At 40.6% G+C, this 14,928-nt stretch overlaps 1 protein-coding gene across 1 annotated transcript in view; it reads right to left on the bottom strand.

The window, feature by feature from the left end:
• Window positions 1-14,403, bottom strand: part of ZBTB41 (zinc finger and BTB domain containing 41) — a 44,147-nt gene extending 29,744 nt beyond the window's left edge. Inside the window, exons 1-4 of the mRNA XM_056110677.1 lie at window positions 14,310-14,403; window positions 12,304-13,483; window positions 2,222-2,429; window positions 799-868 (exon numbers count right to left, since the gene is read on the bottom strand). Coding sequence (XP_055966652.1) covers window positions 799-868; window positions 2,222-2,429; window positions 12,304-13,432 — 1,407 coding nt within the window. The 5' untranslated portion in view covers window positions 13,433-13,483; window positions 14,310-14,403. The remainder of the gene's footprint in view (window positions 1-798; window positions 869-2,221; window positions 2,430-12,303; window positions 13,484-14,309) is intronic.
• Window positions 14,404-14,928: the final 525 nt, after the last annotated feature.

Here is a 14,928-nt window from a genome sequence, read left to right as displayed (position 1 = left end):
AAATGTGTTTGATATTTGCATGACTGAGACATAAACCTGAAAGCTTTGTAACCTTTCCCACAGTGATTCAATAAATAAATAAAAAAAAAAAGTGATTGACTGGGGCTGGACCGATAGCATAGCGGGTAGGGCGTTTGCCTTGCACGCAGCCAACATGACCGACACAGGTTCGATTCCCAGCACCCCATATGGTCCCCCGAGCACCGCCAGGAGCAATTCCTGAGTGCATGAGCCAGGAGTAACCCCTGAGCATGGCCGGGTGTGACCCAAAAACCAAAAAAAAAAAAAAAAAAAAAAAAAGTGATTGGCTGCTTAAGGCCATGAAGCTTTGGGACAGAGAGGAATGATTCTAACATACTATAGTACTGTCATAGTTCACCTACACAATTATGGATATATGGTATACTCATGGGCTGGAGCGACAGCACAGCAAGTAGGGCATTTGCCTTGCACACAGCTGACCTGGGTTCGATTCCTCTGTCCCTCTTGGAGAGCCCAGCAAGCTACGGAGAGTATCTGATATGCCAAAAACAGTAACAAGTTTCACAATGGAGACATTATTGGTGCCCGCTCTAGCAAATCGATGAACAACGGAAGGACAGTGCTACGGTGCTACAATGGTACACTCAGTACAATAAAAATGAATATTAAGATTTCCTTCTCAAGTTGATCATCTAAGAATCCAGAAAAGTTAGAGAAATTTTATATAAATCAAAGGTAAGTTTCCAGGATTTTAAAACCTTTCCAAGTGTAACATTCATCTATTTTGGTTTTCTACAGCAAATGAAAAGCTCTTACATCACATTTCCAACTTTCACTCTTAGTCTTCTTAATGGAAATAAATTCTTGTGCATTTTCAGGGTGAAATCTGTAAAATTAAAAACAGAGCATTAGTAGAAAAATAATGTTAAGGATTATCTACTGATAGTGATTATAAGAACTAGTCAGAGATTATTTTTAAAGAAATAGGCACAATTTTAAAGTATTTAGGTAGGGAGCATTATTATTTTAATAAATGTAAACTTATACCTAAGTTCACACAGAAACAGAGAAGCCTATTCATACTTTAATTATATTCAGGAGTTCAGTTATTTATGGATAATATTCAAAGTAATTTACTTGAGTTTTTTAGGACAGATTTTAGTTATTACCTTTTTAATGTTCTTTTTTGAAGGGATGGGGATCTCCCAAGCAATGCTCCTGGGTCACTTCAGACCGATAAGACCCCTGTACTGGCTTCCTGTCTCAAATTTAAGTCCCCAATACCACATGAAAATATCATTTCTCTTGCAATTTTTTTATATGTTAAAGACAAAACTGAGTCTGAAGAATAAATTCCCTAGAATGTTAAAAACCATATATCTGACAACATTCTTGCCAGAGGCTGGCAGAAAACAAACGAAGTGCTGTATCTCAAAACTTTTATAGTATTAGTTCTTGTTTCAACATCAAAATATTTCATTTCAATAATATTAATTTTACAATATGAATAAACTGCAGTCAGATAGTACTGGGATTAAGGCACCTGCATTGCATGGCCGCCAAATAAGATTTGACCATCACATATGGTCCCTGGATCACTTCCAGGAGTAAGCCCTGAGCACCAAAACCAAAACCAAACAAAAACTCAAATTTACATTTTTTGCTCTAATCTTAATAAAAGGTAAAGGTAAAGGCCCTCCCGTTGATCGTCGATTTGCTCGAGTGGGCCCAGTAACGTCTCCATTGGAGACTTTGTTGTTACTGTGTCTGGCATATCGAATACTCTCGGTAGCTTGCCGGGCTCTCCGAGAGGGGCGGAGGAATCGAACTCGGGTCGGCCATGTTGGCCGCTTGTAAGGCGAACGCCCTACCCGCTGTGCTATCGCTCCAGCCCTCTGCCTGGAGCGATAGCACAGCGGGTAGGGCGTTCGCCTTACAAGCGGCCGACCCGAGTTCGATTCCTCTGCCCCTCTCGGAGAGCCCGGCAAGCTACCGAGAGTATTCAATATGCCAGACACAGTAACAACAAAGTCTCCAATGGAGACGTTACTGGGCCCGCTCGAGCAAATCGACGATCAACGGGAGGGCCTTTACTTTTTACTTAATCTTAATAAACTTGTAGCCTGGCAAAATGTTAAGTAATTAAAGAACTGGAGAAAAGCACTTGATAGCTGCATATAGGCTATTACATATTTTAAAGGCACAATAAACTCTACTACAGAAGCAAGATAATACTTGCCTCTTAACATGCTTGGCTAAAGTCTTCTTGCTTGCATGAAGTTTATTACAATAAGGGCACTTGTGCTCCTTCTTATGAAATTCTGTCTCATTACTGTGCTTCTTTCTGTGAACTGTTAGGTTAGACTTCGTTGAATAGCGCTGATGACAAATATCACACTCAAAGGGCTTCTCACCTGTGTGAACACGTGTGTGGCTCTCATATTTCCCTATAAAAAGAGAGAAAGTTAAATTTGGTACATATTCTTCAGCAGTTGAAATATGTCCAGAGAATAAAATATCATGAATATAGAATACTTAAACACACATCAAAACCAGAAGCTCATCTAAACGTGTATCTCTGATAAGCTTCAAAGGCTTACATTTTGAGTTTATGGTTCAAAGATTACATATGTCACAAATTCAAGAAAATTGACTTAAAATTTTTCCCTGAATTTCCTTAAATAAAATTTTATTTTATTTTAGGGGCCAGAAAGACAAATCAAATGGTAGACCACATGCCAGAAAATGCAAGGCCCCGAGTTCAATCCCTGCTCCACATGACTTCCCAATCAATGCTAGATACAGAACTTGTGACCCTTGAGCATTTCTGCCAGACCAGGTCAAGAGCTGCCAAGAGTGGCCCTGGGCCTACAGAATGTGTCTTCTATAAAAAAAAAAAAAAAAATTAAAAGGCACATTTAAAATTTTAAATAGAACATTTAGTTGATAGAAGTAGAACTTTCATACTTTACTTTCAAAACTAATATTCATATTATAAGGAATCTTCAGATTTGATGACTTTAAAAAAATATTCTATGGCCAGCTTAAATGGCAGAGGTCATGCTTAGCATGTGAAGGTCCTCAGTGCAATGAAGGCCCTCAGCGCAATGCCCAGCAAGGCATGTCCCCTGAGCACTTTTGGTCTTAGCTCCTGGGACCCCCCCCAAGCTCTACTGGGTGGTCATCCCCAATTAAAAAATATCATTAGACAGGAAAAATAACATAGGCTATTTTCATCACTCTTCCTAGAGGAAGCAATCTGGGAAGAATACTACAATCTAGAATACTCAACAGAACTTCATACTTTATACCACCTATTCCATAAAACTTTTCTAGCTTAGCAGACACTAGGAAATAAGCAATTCACTTCTATTTGACTGCATGATCAATAACAAACTGAAGTCAGCCTATACAAGCATTAACAGAAAAAGTAGGAAAAGATGACCAGTTATAATGCAAAGTCACACCAGCTGTGAGATTTGTATGCACTATATCCTGAATATATATTTGAGTTCTGTACAAATGTTTCAGATCTTTCCAACAGAAAGTACCAAGAATTTTTGTTTTTAATGTAGAAGTATTGCTATTTATTCAGCCATTGATTAGGCTGATTGAATTGGGCATGAACTCCACAGTATCAAGAAATTTTAACACAGACTTTCGAAAGAGAAAAGTTACAATAAAAAATTAAATAAAAAAGATATACTTGGACTTAATTTGCATTTATATTCCTAGTTAAGACTACCATCCTTTCACCTTATGATTGAGAATGTGTTTTTTCACATTGTAGAGACAGGTAACAGCATCAGATAAGGGTGCAGATCCTAACCTCATGTGCCTGGATATGAATCCTGACTCTAAATTAGAGGTTCTGTGACCTTGGACAAGCACCCTTTCTATGCCTCAAATCTTCCTAATACGAAAAAAATGGAACAGTATTTACCTCAACGGATGTACTAATAAACAAATCAATACACATAAAGCACTTACACAATGTCTGACATCATCAGCCATCAAAACTAACATTGGCTGCTCCTGCTTTATTCTGCAACCAAAGTTGTGAATGTGCACAACTAGTAACTTAAAGGAGCAATTTTAACTAATTTTACTTTTAAGCAAAAGGCAATACTCTCAATATCCTGAGTCTTATAATCCTAATTGATTCTAATAATCCTAATTATTAATTTCTAATGAAAGCTTAAATTTTCATTAAAAACCTAAGTTTTTTCCTAAAAATTAAATGCATAACAACTGCTAATTAGCCAGAGCTAATTTGTGTGAGGAAGTAGCACTGTAACACTGTCCTCCTGGTGTCCATCGATTTGCTCAAGCGGGCACCAGTAACGTCTCTATTGTGAGACATGTTGTTACTGTTTTTGGCATATTGAATATGCCACAGGGAGCTTGCCAGGCTCTGCCGTGCAGGCGGGATACACTCGGTAGCTTGCCAGGCTCTCCAAAAGGGTGGAGGAATCAAACCCGGGTCAGCCGCATGCAAGGCAAACGCCCTAGTGAATGTATATTTCAGCCATCTATGACAGAACTGCAGAGACAACTCAAAGCAGTGGAGCACATACTTTGCAATACAGAGGCCCAGGTATAATCCCAGGTACCACTTGGTCCCCTGAGCATATAGCCAGGAATGGTTCCCCCCGTACCTTAAAAAATAAATCCTATATATCATAGAAATAAAGAAAACCTAAAAACATTCCAAGAACACGGAGAAAAATAGTAATTACATTATTTATCTATAAGGGGCGGAGCGATAACACAGTGGCAAGGCACTTGCCTTACATGCAGCCGACCCAGGTCGACCCTGGTTCGACTCCTCCACCCCTCTCAGAGAGCCCGGCCAGCTACCAAGAGTATTGCACCCCCATGGCAAAGCTTGGCAAGCTAACCGTGACGTATTTGATATGCCAAAATCAGTAACAAGTCTCACAATGGAGATGTTACTTGTGCCCACTCGAGCAAACCAATGAACAATGGGAGGACAGTGCTATAAACAGTGCTATCTATCTAAATGGGCTGGAAGGATAGCACAGCGGGTAAGGCGTTTGCCTTGCACACAGCCAACCCGGCTGACCAGAGTTCGATTCCTCTGCCCCTCTCGGAGAGCCCGGCAAGCTACCGAGAGTATCTCGCCCGCAAGGCAAAGCCTGGTAAGCTACCTGTGACATATTCAATATGCCAAACACAGTAACAACAAATCTCACAATGGAGACCTTACTGGGCCCGCGCGAGCAAATCAATGAACAAGGGGAGGACAGTGCTACAGATCTATTTAATAAAATGAATATGTCAATTTATTATATATGGTTGAATACAATATTACCTAAAATTACACTGCATTTGGATAAGAAATACTAGGAAAAGGAAACCAGGTATTTTTCTTGAGAAAGAGGAAGAATAACAATCTTTGGCTAAGAAAAAAATTATGATGAAAACCCATAAGGTAAATAGACCAATAGATGATACATAGAGTCAAAAAACTACATTTGGACACCTAAAAAATAGGTGTGTAATCTTAAGTAAGCCAATAATTTAATACTCACTACCTGAATGTATAAACACTTCATGCATTATGAGAAGTAAATGAGTTAATATATTCACAACATTTAAAATACCCCAGCATCTAGTAAGCACAAATATTTAGTCACTACTATTACCATACGGATTCTTATTCACCATAGACATGTAGAGAACTCTTACATATAAACATAGGAATAAATATGAGTTGTACTTTTCAATTGATCACCTGGGGTTTATCAGAAAAAAATTGATAAATGAACTTGGTCGTTTCCTTGCCATTGTAAAAAGCTGTTTCATGTCATCATTTTTCCTTCTGCCTCTGCTGGGATAGACTCTCCATTTATCCATGCATAAATTTACACTTTACTATACCACATCCCATCTTTTGTTTTTTGTTTGTTTGTTCTGGGCCACATCCGGCAATGTTTTGGGGTTACTTATGGCTCTGCACTAAGGAACTATTCCTACCAGTGCTGGGGGACCATATGAGATGTTGGGGAATAAACCCAGGTAGGCTGCGTGCAAGGCAAGTTCCTTTCCCTACTGTTTTCACAAGTAAGACTGATGATGAGACTTAATTGGAAAAAAGATGTTCTTGTTCACTGACATAAATAATAAGTAGGTCCTATGAAATAAGGGCTGAGTTATGTTAGGGTTTTAACTAGCATTTCAAAACTAATATCTGTCAGTGTTCACAAAATGAATCCCTGGGTTACAACAAGCACTGGTGGGAAGAAAGGGACTAGAAAGAATAGAGTAGAAAATACGGTTCATTTATGTTACTATCATCCAAGTTTTTAAAAAATAGTCTTATTGAGATCCTTGAATCACAATACTGTTAATGATGGCTTCTTGTGCACACCATCATCCAATTTGTTCTTCAATACTGCCTAAAATAATATGTGGACATATATTTGGATGTTAATTTATGTGTTTCTAACCTTGAACCACCACATAAGAGTTGGAAAAACACTAATTTATAATTACTCTTACAGAATACTGCCGAGGCCATCATTGCTCACCATTTCTTTGGGAAAATGTTTTCTGATGTGATTTTTTTATATCATAATATGATATATATATATATTTTGGATTCCTTAACATTTTTTATACATTATTGGTTATGAGATAAAGGACAGAATTCGACAGTGTCAATACATATTAATAGCCCAGAGTTTTAATTTGGCAGAGATAGAGGTGACTGAATAGAATCTCTGTGTGAGTATGTTCCCTGAAAATGTTTGCTGAAAAGAAGTTGAATTAACAATTAGCAGCCTTTTCCACTCTGGAGAAGCCCATGTTCCCTCTTGTACATACAATTTCTTTCCTCTTGCACTTCTCTAAGTATATCTCTTTAAGAAACTATTTTGCTTCACTAAAAAAAAAATTTTTTTTTAAAGAAAATAGCATTTTCCCTTTAGAGAAAAAAAATTCTTGCTTTCTTACAAATAAGTATTAAATTACAAGTAGCTGAATACTAAAACGATGACACTTGAATTAAAAATAACTTTTGACTATTAAACTTTTATAGTGGCTGGAGCAATAGCACAGCGGGTAGGGTGTTCGCCTTACAAGCGGCCAACATGGCCCACCCGACTTCGATTCCTCCACCCCTCTCGGAGAGCCCGGCAAGCTACCGAGAGTATTCGATATGCCAGACACAGTAACAACAAAGTCTCCAATGGAGACGTTACTGGGCCCGCTCGAGCAAATCGACGATCAACGGGAGGGCCTTTACCTTTACCTTTACCTTTACACCAGTAGACATTGATTGAATCAAGATAGAAAATAGAAAAGTTTGGAAATTTAAACCAAAAGAACTAAAAATATCTACCACATACCAGTAGACATTATGATCGAATTAAGAAAGAAAACAGAAAGTTTGAAAATTTAAACCAAAAGAATTAAATTTTTTTAATTACTTTAAATTCAACAATGCCCAAAGAGACAAATGAAAATACATTAAGTTTTTTAAAAAATCTCATCATGATTTTGTACTTTAAAATAAAAATTTTTTTATGAATTAAGTTGCAAATTGAAATTGTATGCACAGGGATATTACAGGGCCTCTTATCTCCATATATCCAAATATCTGAAGAAGGAGAAACAATTTCTTAGAGAAAGATAAAACCCGAAGAGTCTGATATATCTTCAGGGAATAGTGAAAAAAAGTCTGATCAATTTCCAAATAAACCCCAATTTTAAATCACTTAATACAGGCTTAAGGGGCTACTTCCAGCATAAACTGTTAATATTTAAATCTATTTTATACCTGTTTTTTTCTACTTTTATGGTCGTGGAATTCAACAATAACGTACATATCATTACATTACAAACATAGTCAATAGCTTCAACCAAAAATAAGTATAAAATTTCATCCAGAGAATTTTTCTGAATAGAATATGGATAAAAACTGTCCTGATCAGAAGACATGAACTAAGGATATTTTCCACATGAAAACATTTGACTTGATGTGTGATACACAACTCATTTCCCTATACGTATAACATAAACTTATGGAGAGGTTTGTTGCATGCAGTTTTTACAAAGAGAAATACCAAATTAGCTGATTAAGCACCTGATACTGCTAAATCTTAAATTACATATTAAACGTTTCATTTGGCCTACTAAGAATACCTTAGGGAATTGTGCCACCATTACTAGTCTTATCTACTACAAATCAAGTGGCTCCACTATCAGTGTGGTCTAGTGAATCACAGTTTACTTTTGTTAAAAAGCTACAAAACATTTTCTACCTCTAGAAGAGACTGCAAAATTAAAGGAAAGATTTATGAACAATAAGTGAACATATGAACAAATATGAACAAATCAAAAAGACAAATTACCCGAATTTCCCCCCCCCCCCCCCATCTGTCACCTTCTCCCAGTTTTTGCTTTTTCACCCGCTAGGTTTTGGTGGGAAGGTGAAAGGTCAAAGAATATTTACATGAAAATAGGCAAAGAGGAGGACAGCTGATAGCCTAGGGAGAAATATGATTGGATCGGGAGCCTCAGTCCAACTACTACTGCCTGAATCAGAAAGGATAAAAATTCAAAGACATGGATAAAATTTTTATCAGAAAGGATAAAAATTCAAAGACAAATAAGGAGACTGAATATTGTGGAACAAACCGTTCCTGTAGAAGGTCTTATCTTTATAAACTCCCTTCAAGATACCAAGGTTGGAAGATCAGAAGCAAGTCTCCTGAGCTTCTTAAAAGTCTTAAAGCCAAGTCAGAAGCAAGCCTTTCAACTCTGTTCAATTAAACAACAGTGTGTTCAAAAATTCTTTGAGGGGCTGGAGAAATAGTACAGCAGGTAGGGTGCTTGCCATGCATGGGGCTGATCCCAGTTCAAGTCCTAGCAACCCATAAAGTACCCTGAGCCCACCAGGAATAATTCCTGAGCAGAGCCAGGCATAAGCCCTGGGAATTACCAGGTGTAGTCCAAAACACAAAACAAAACATTTCTTTGTGAAATGACAAAGGGTATTACAAAGATACTAATCAAAAGTAAATATTTACAACCCTGAGGTTCACAATCTACTGAGATAAATAGCAGCAAACTATTAATCTTAAGAATGAGTGTATCAATAATGAAGATTAGAAAGTGGCCCTTGAACTTTTTGTTGGAAAGATTAGAATGGCTGATAAAGATAGTAAAAGGGGGACAATTGTTAATTCTAGGTCTTCTTCAACATATTTTTATGCTATCACCAGTTCCCTTGCTATACTGATTCCAACAGTGATGTACCACATCTCAATGCCCAGCTTGCTATACCAACTAAGCCTACAGTTATCCTTGCAACCTTTTCTGATTTTCTTCTCCACACTGGCATCAAAATTTATCTTTCAAAACTTCCTTCATAAGGTTATTTCCTAAAGCAGTTTTTTTGTTTTTCAACTTTCACTTAGTGGACAAACTCTGAATTCCTCAGTACAGTATATATGCCATTCAAAATTTTCTTTTTTTGCCGGACTTTATATTTTAGCATTTTCATGCAGTCTCATACCTATCATGAAATTATCTACCCTTTCCAGAACACAGCTATCACAATGTCTTTGCACATGCTGTACTTTTTGCTTTGTAAATTCCTCTCTATTCTTCTTTATCTCAGATCTAGAGCTCTTTCCTGATTTCTTTCATCCTCTACACTTATCCATGTTAACATTCTTTTAACATGGGTGTTTTGTATGTATTCATTCATTAATGAGGGCAGAGAATATGTTTCATATTGGTTTTGCATCATTGGCACGTTCAAGACACATAACTTCTATTAAACAAAGATGAATAAAAATAACTTGCATTCCTTAAAACCAAAATCTAACATAATATTCTAAGTGTTTCACAAGTCTACTCTATCTACTCCAATAACCTGTATGAAAAAATAACGTAATCTTATTAGCTTCCTTGTACAGTAAGGATGAAGAAAAGCAAGATTAAATAGGTTAAGAGCTCACCTAACCCTGAATTCAAAAATTCATGTAGTCTGACATTATCACAGTTCATATTTAAAAGTACTACACATATTCTCTCTCAATTTTGTACTGGGAAAAAAGTCAGCAACCGAGCACACAGCCACAGAGAAAAAAGGCCGCTGGGAGGCTCCACAGCTCCCGGAGAATGCTCCAGGTCCCAAACAGAGCCGAGATCACAGGGAAGTCCCAGATGGTGTAGGTGCCGCATCCTGCCTCCTGCCTCCTGCCTCCTGCAGATGGAACCCTGGTGACCATGAGCCTCTACAAGCATAGCTCAGGCATGAGGAAACCAGGACTTTTACTCCAAACTGCGCGGCGTGCAACATCTCCTCATATACAAAGTGATCAATGGAAAGTAAATCATCCAACGTTTCTCCCTGAAAATCAGGCTTAACTCTTTTACAAACCACAACACCCAATAGGAGAGAGAGAACAAAAGGAAATTCCCTGCCACAGAGGCAGGGTGGGATGGGGAGATGGGGGGTGGGAGGGATACTGGGATCCGTGGTGGTGGGAAATGGTCACTGGTGGAGGGATGGGTATTCAAAATAAATTAATTAATAAAAATTTTTTAAAAAACTTTATTTGTGAAGGAAAAAAAAGTCAGCAACCCCAGTTAGGCTAAGCAAAAGAGGAGTCCAAAGCTAAACACATTTGAAAAGGTGGCTGGAAACTAGCCACCTGCTAAAATTACGATCTGCTGATTTCCACAATCATCTGAGCTTCTTTGCTTAAAGTTGCAAATGCCTCCCTCCTAGTTAACAGGATCTTCATCTTGAGCAGTATTTTTCCAAAATGTGTGTGCAAAACTCCAGTTTCAATATTAAAAGAAGTACCCCCAAGAATGTCTTGCAATAAAAAATTTTGAGGAAAAGTCACACAAAGAAAAACTATGTTCTATAATTCACAGTCTGTTTTTAATGATGTCACATTCTTTAGCGAATGCAAGAGTTAACCCAGATGTTGAATTACAGTACATAGTGCTTCTGGCCTTACTAGAGTAGACTCCCTGACTCATAAGGCATCTCACTAGGCCGAGTGTTCAATAGAATGTTCAATGTGAGGCCCACAACTCAGTTTGTGAACTGACCTCTATTTACCCATCTCCCAGACAAATTAGGTCAAATTAAGTAGTGTGTGCTAAGAATACAAAGTCTAGAAAGAAGAAAGTGTAAGATGCTTCTCTTAGGGATCTCCATCCAAAAATTTTCTTGGTAGCCCCGATAGTACTTACATATGGTTCTACATAAGTATTTAACAAAGTTACTGGTATACAAATGTTCTTCCAATTTCCAATAACCCCGGAAAAGTTATTTTATCCATGTTTCTATAGAGCTCGAACATAGTAAAAGCAGTTATTTAACTGGACTATCAAAAGTATTGTATTTAAAGAATATCTAAAAGCATAATGAAAAGGAAAAATAAGTTCATCATAGGCCAGAGTGTGCACTGTAGAATATTATAAGCACAAGTAAGGGAAATAATTTTATGAAACTGATCATTAATAACTTAAGTAATTCAATATGGCAACGCTCATGGAGAATTCTTTAACTCTGCATATCATTTTACAAAGTCAAAATGCAGGTAAAAAACATTTTTTTATTATTATATGTGTTTAGTATGTTCCCAATTCAAAACTCTGATTTTGATTAAAACAGCCTAATTGTGCAATTTTAAAATTCACAAAACAGTTCAAAAATTATTTTACTATTAAACATATAATGTCTTAAGATTAGTCAGAGAAAATTTTAACTTACAGTTACAAACCACACGAACTTTTCCAATAAAGAAAAAGTTGATTTGTGTTACTATAACAGCCAGAGGACTACTAATTAGGACACTTCTAAAATCTCCAACCTGCAGTATTAAATTTGGTGCAATTTTTTTTAAACTAGATTAGTCTAATCTGAAAAATCCCAATTCTGTATATCGTAAAGTTAACCATATTTCTAAGTCACATATAATCATACTCAGAAGATAGCAAAATAAAAACGACTAAATGTAATTTTCCATAACCCCAAAGCAGCACCTATGAAAATTAATTAGCATGCAAATCCAAGTTCCACATTCACAATTATTAACAATCTAGCTTTTCAAAGGAAATATATCAACTGAGGCTTGTATTTTCTATTTATGTCCCAAACAGAAAATACAAGCTATTAGAAATAAACTCCTGAGTCACAACAAAATTTAAAACAGCCCTTGAGAAACACTCTTCTAAAGAATTACTTCCAAAGTTGAGTTTTCAATGATCACCTTAAAAATAGCCACGAAATGTAAGGAATCAGACAGAGGTGCTTTCTTTTCTTACCTATTCGATCAAATGTTTTATCACACTTAGGGCACTGCAAGATTTTTTTGTTACTGTTCTGAATTACCACGGGCGTTAACCCTTCATGAATGCTTCCCACAGAGTCACCGGCCTCGGGTTCCTCTTCTGCATCAGGCTCTTTTTCACTCGGCTCTTCAGTGTCGGAGTACTCATCTGACATTTCCTCGTCTAGGTCATCTTCTTCCGCATTGCATTCACTCCCAGGGTCCTCGGAATCATTCCTGTCGGACTTGCCTTTCTCAAAGTGTTCTTCGTTCAAGGGGTCTGAGCCCTCCCCGCTTTCTTGCTCATCGTCACTGGTGTCGTCGAACTTCACGGGGCACTTGCGACTCCTTTTGGACCTTCTTGCAGAAAAACTTCTCTCCAGCATTTTTAACCCATGCTTCTTCCCCAACAGAAGGGACCGGTGCGTTTTCGCCAAATGATTCTCTAAGGACTTTTTATAACAAAAATGTCTACTGCAGAATTTACACTGATGATTATCTGAGAGTCTTCCAGTTAATTCGTTCAGAGTCTCTTCCGGTGAGGACTTGTCACTGAGCTCAGACTGGAACGTGGCCTCGCTCTCATTATTGAGCAGCTTCACGGCATCGATGATGTCCAGGAATTTCGCCGCCTCGAGCACCAGAGGTATCTCATATTTGTACACGAAGAACTCGGAGGTGTAGAGAAACTCCAGCAGATGTTGAAACACCGAGTGTGTTACGTGATCCAGGGTGACAACATCCGTGCTCGGATTTTTGCTCAGACAGGCGTGGAAATAGCTGCTGCCCACGGCCACGACGACTTTGTGTGCACTGAACTCCTTGCCCTCCACGACGATCAGCAGGTCACAGAAGGACGGTTGCTTCTGCCGATCATCGTTTAAATACTTGAGCAAGTTCTTGTTGTACTGCAGGGAACTCAGAAGTTTCCTCTGATCTGGCGAGGGCGAGGGCGGTAGCTCCTCGTAGCCGGGGTGAAGAGCTCCTGGGCTGGTCCTCTCTGCCGGGTGACCATAGGTTACGTGGCCACATTCCACTGCAACATCGCCTGCGCACACTTCCTTGTGGTAGCCTAGATGAATCCTCTCATCAAGATCTGCAGGCACCTTTCTCCTTTTCTTCATTGCAGTACGACAGATTCAGAACTAGAAACTTCATAAGTGTCTCAGAAAGGACTTCGAGAGAGGAGGAGAAGAGGGGAGGAAAAAACAAAAACAAAAATAAAATAAAATAAAATAAAACTAGATTGTCTTGGTGAATAGTTTTTGGAGGGGCGGGCCCCAGGTTTCATGGTCTGCAAGAGAGTGAGAAGCAGGTAAAAGAACTCCACGGCAAGGCAAAGCCACCCCAAATGCATTCCTGACATTTGTCCACGCACGCCTTTGCTCTATTACAACTCAGGAATGGCCAAAACTGCTTTTCTTTCCTCCACACCCCCCCTTTTTTTTAATCTCCCCCAAAGCTCCATTCATGCTGAAGATTTTAGGGCGGAGAACAAGGAGGGCCGGGTTAGAACAGGCGGCCAACAAAAGAATAATTTTAAACCAAGCCAGGGCACACCTTTCAGGCGCGATCCACCAACTGGGGGAAGGGAGTGGGGAGTACGAGGGGGGGGAGGGAGGGTGCAAAAAAGGGGAGTAAGGGGGTGGGGGTCCCACATTCGTGGGGTCTCGTGGTGCAGGGCTGGTGACAATAAGGCCGTCGCGGCGGCGGCGAAAATCCGTGTCTCCCCCTTGACAAGTTTGCCCAGGCACGGGCAGGGGACCGCTCATCTCGGACCCGGAGCGCCCCTCGGCCCTCAGCACCCGGCGGGTGGGGGGGGGGAGATCGCCCCAAGAGGGGCAGGGCAGGAGCCGGACCGTCACCCGCGGGCACGACTCAGGCAACTACCAGAGCCGTCCCGAGGCCCTGCCCTGGCGGCGACTGCGCTCCCCGGAGGCGACCCTCTCCCCGCTGCCCACCCTGCAGCTCCCCAGGGCGCACGCCCGACAGATGCATTACCGGGAACCCGGGGCTCCCCCGCTGGCTCGCGGCCGCCGAGCTCCACTCCGGGCGCGCCCGCTCCGGCGCTACCCACTTCCGGGTTCAGCCCCCCCACCGCTCGGCCCTCCCTCCCCGCGCGCGTCCCTCCCCGAGCCTCGCCGCCGCCGCCGCCGCCGCCGCCGCCGCCGCCTCCGCAGCCGCCCCACACGTCAAGCCGGCGCGCAGCCGCGCAGCCGCCCTCAGCGCCCGGCGCGCGGCCCGGCGCGGGCCACTGCGCATGTGCGCGCCCTCGACCCCCGCGCAGGCGCCCTCGCTCTGCCACGCTCCCTCGGTGCGGCTTTAGCATCGACCCGGGTCCGTTACTCGGGGTTTTCCCTGGGGTGGCTTGACCTGCTGACAGCGGAGCGGGTGGCGCGGGAGGGGAACGGAAGAGAGAGGACGGATGATGGGGAGTTTAGGGGAAAGCCTGGCGGCACGCAGGAGTTCTGCCGTCAGCATCGGACCGGAAGCCCCGAACAAAAAGAAATGTGCGAGGACGCCTTCCGGAGCTGGCGTTAGGATTTTGCGTTTCGAACACAGTTCTGGGGACACGAATTTGGCCGGTCGTAGGACAAGTTATGAGGCAAGGTACTAGTTT

Source organism: Sorex fumeus, unplaced genomic scaffold (assembly GCF_029834395.1).
Source record: "Sorex fumeus unplaced genomic scaffold, SorFum_2.1 ptg000010l, whole genome shotgun sequence".
Taxonomy (NCBI): domain Eukaryota; kingdom Metazoa; phylum Chordata; class Mammalia; order Eulipotyphla; family Soricidae; genus Sorex; species Sorex fumeus.
The sequence above is the reverse complement of the archived record's forward strand: the minus strand, read 5'-3'. Positions and strand labels throughout refer to the sequence as shown.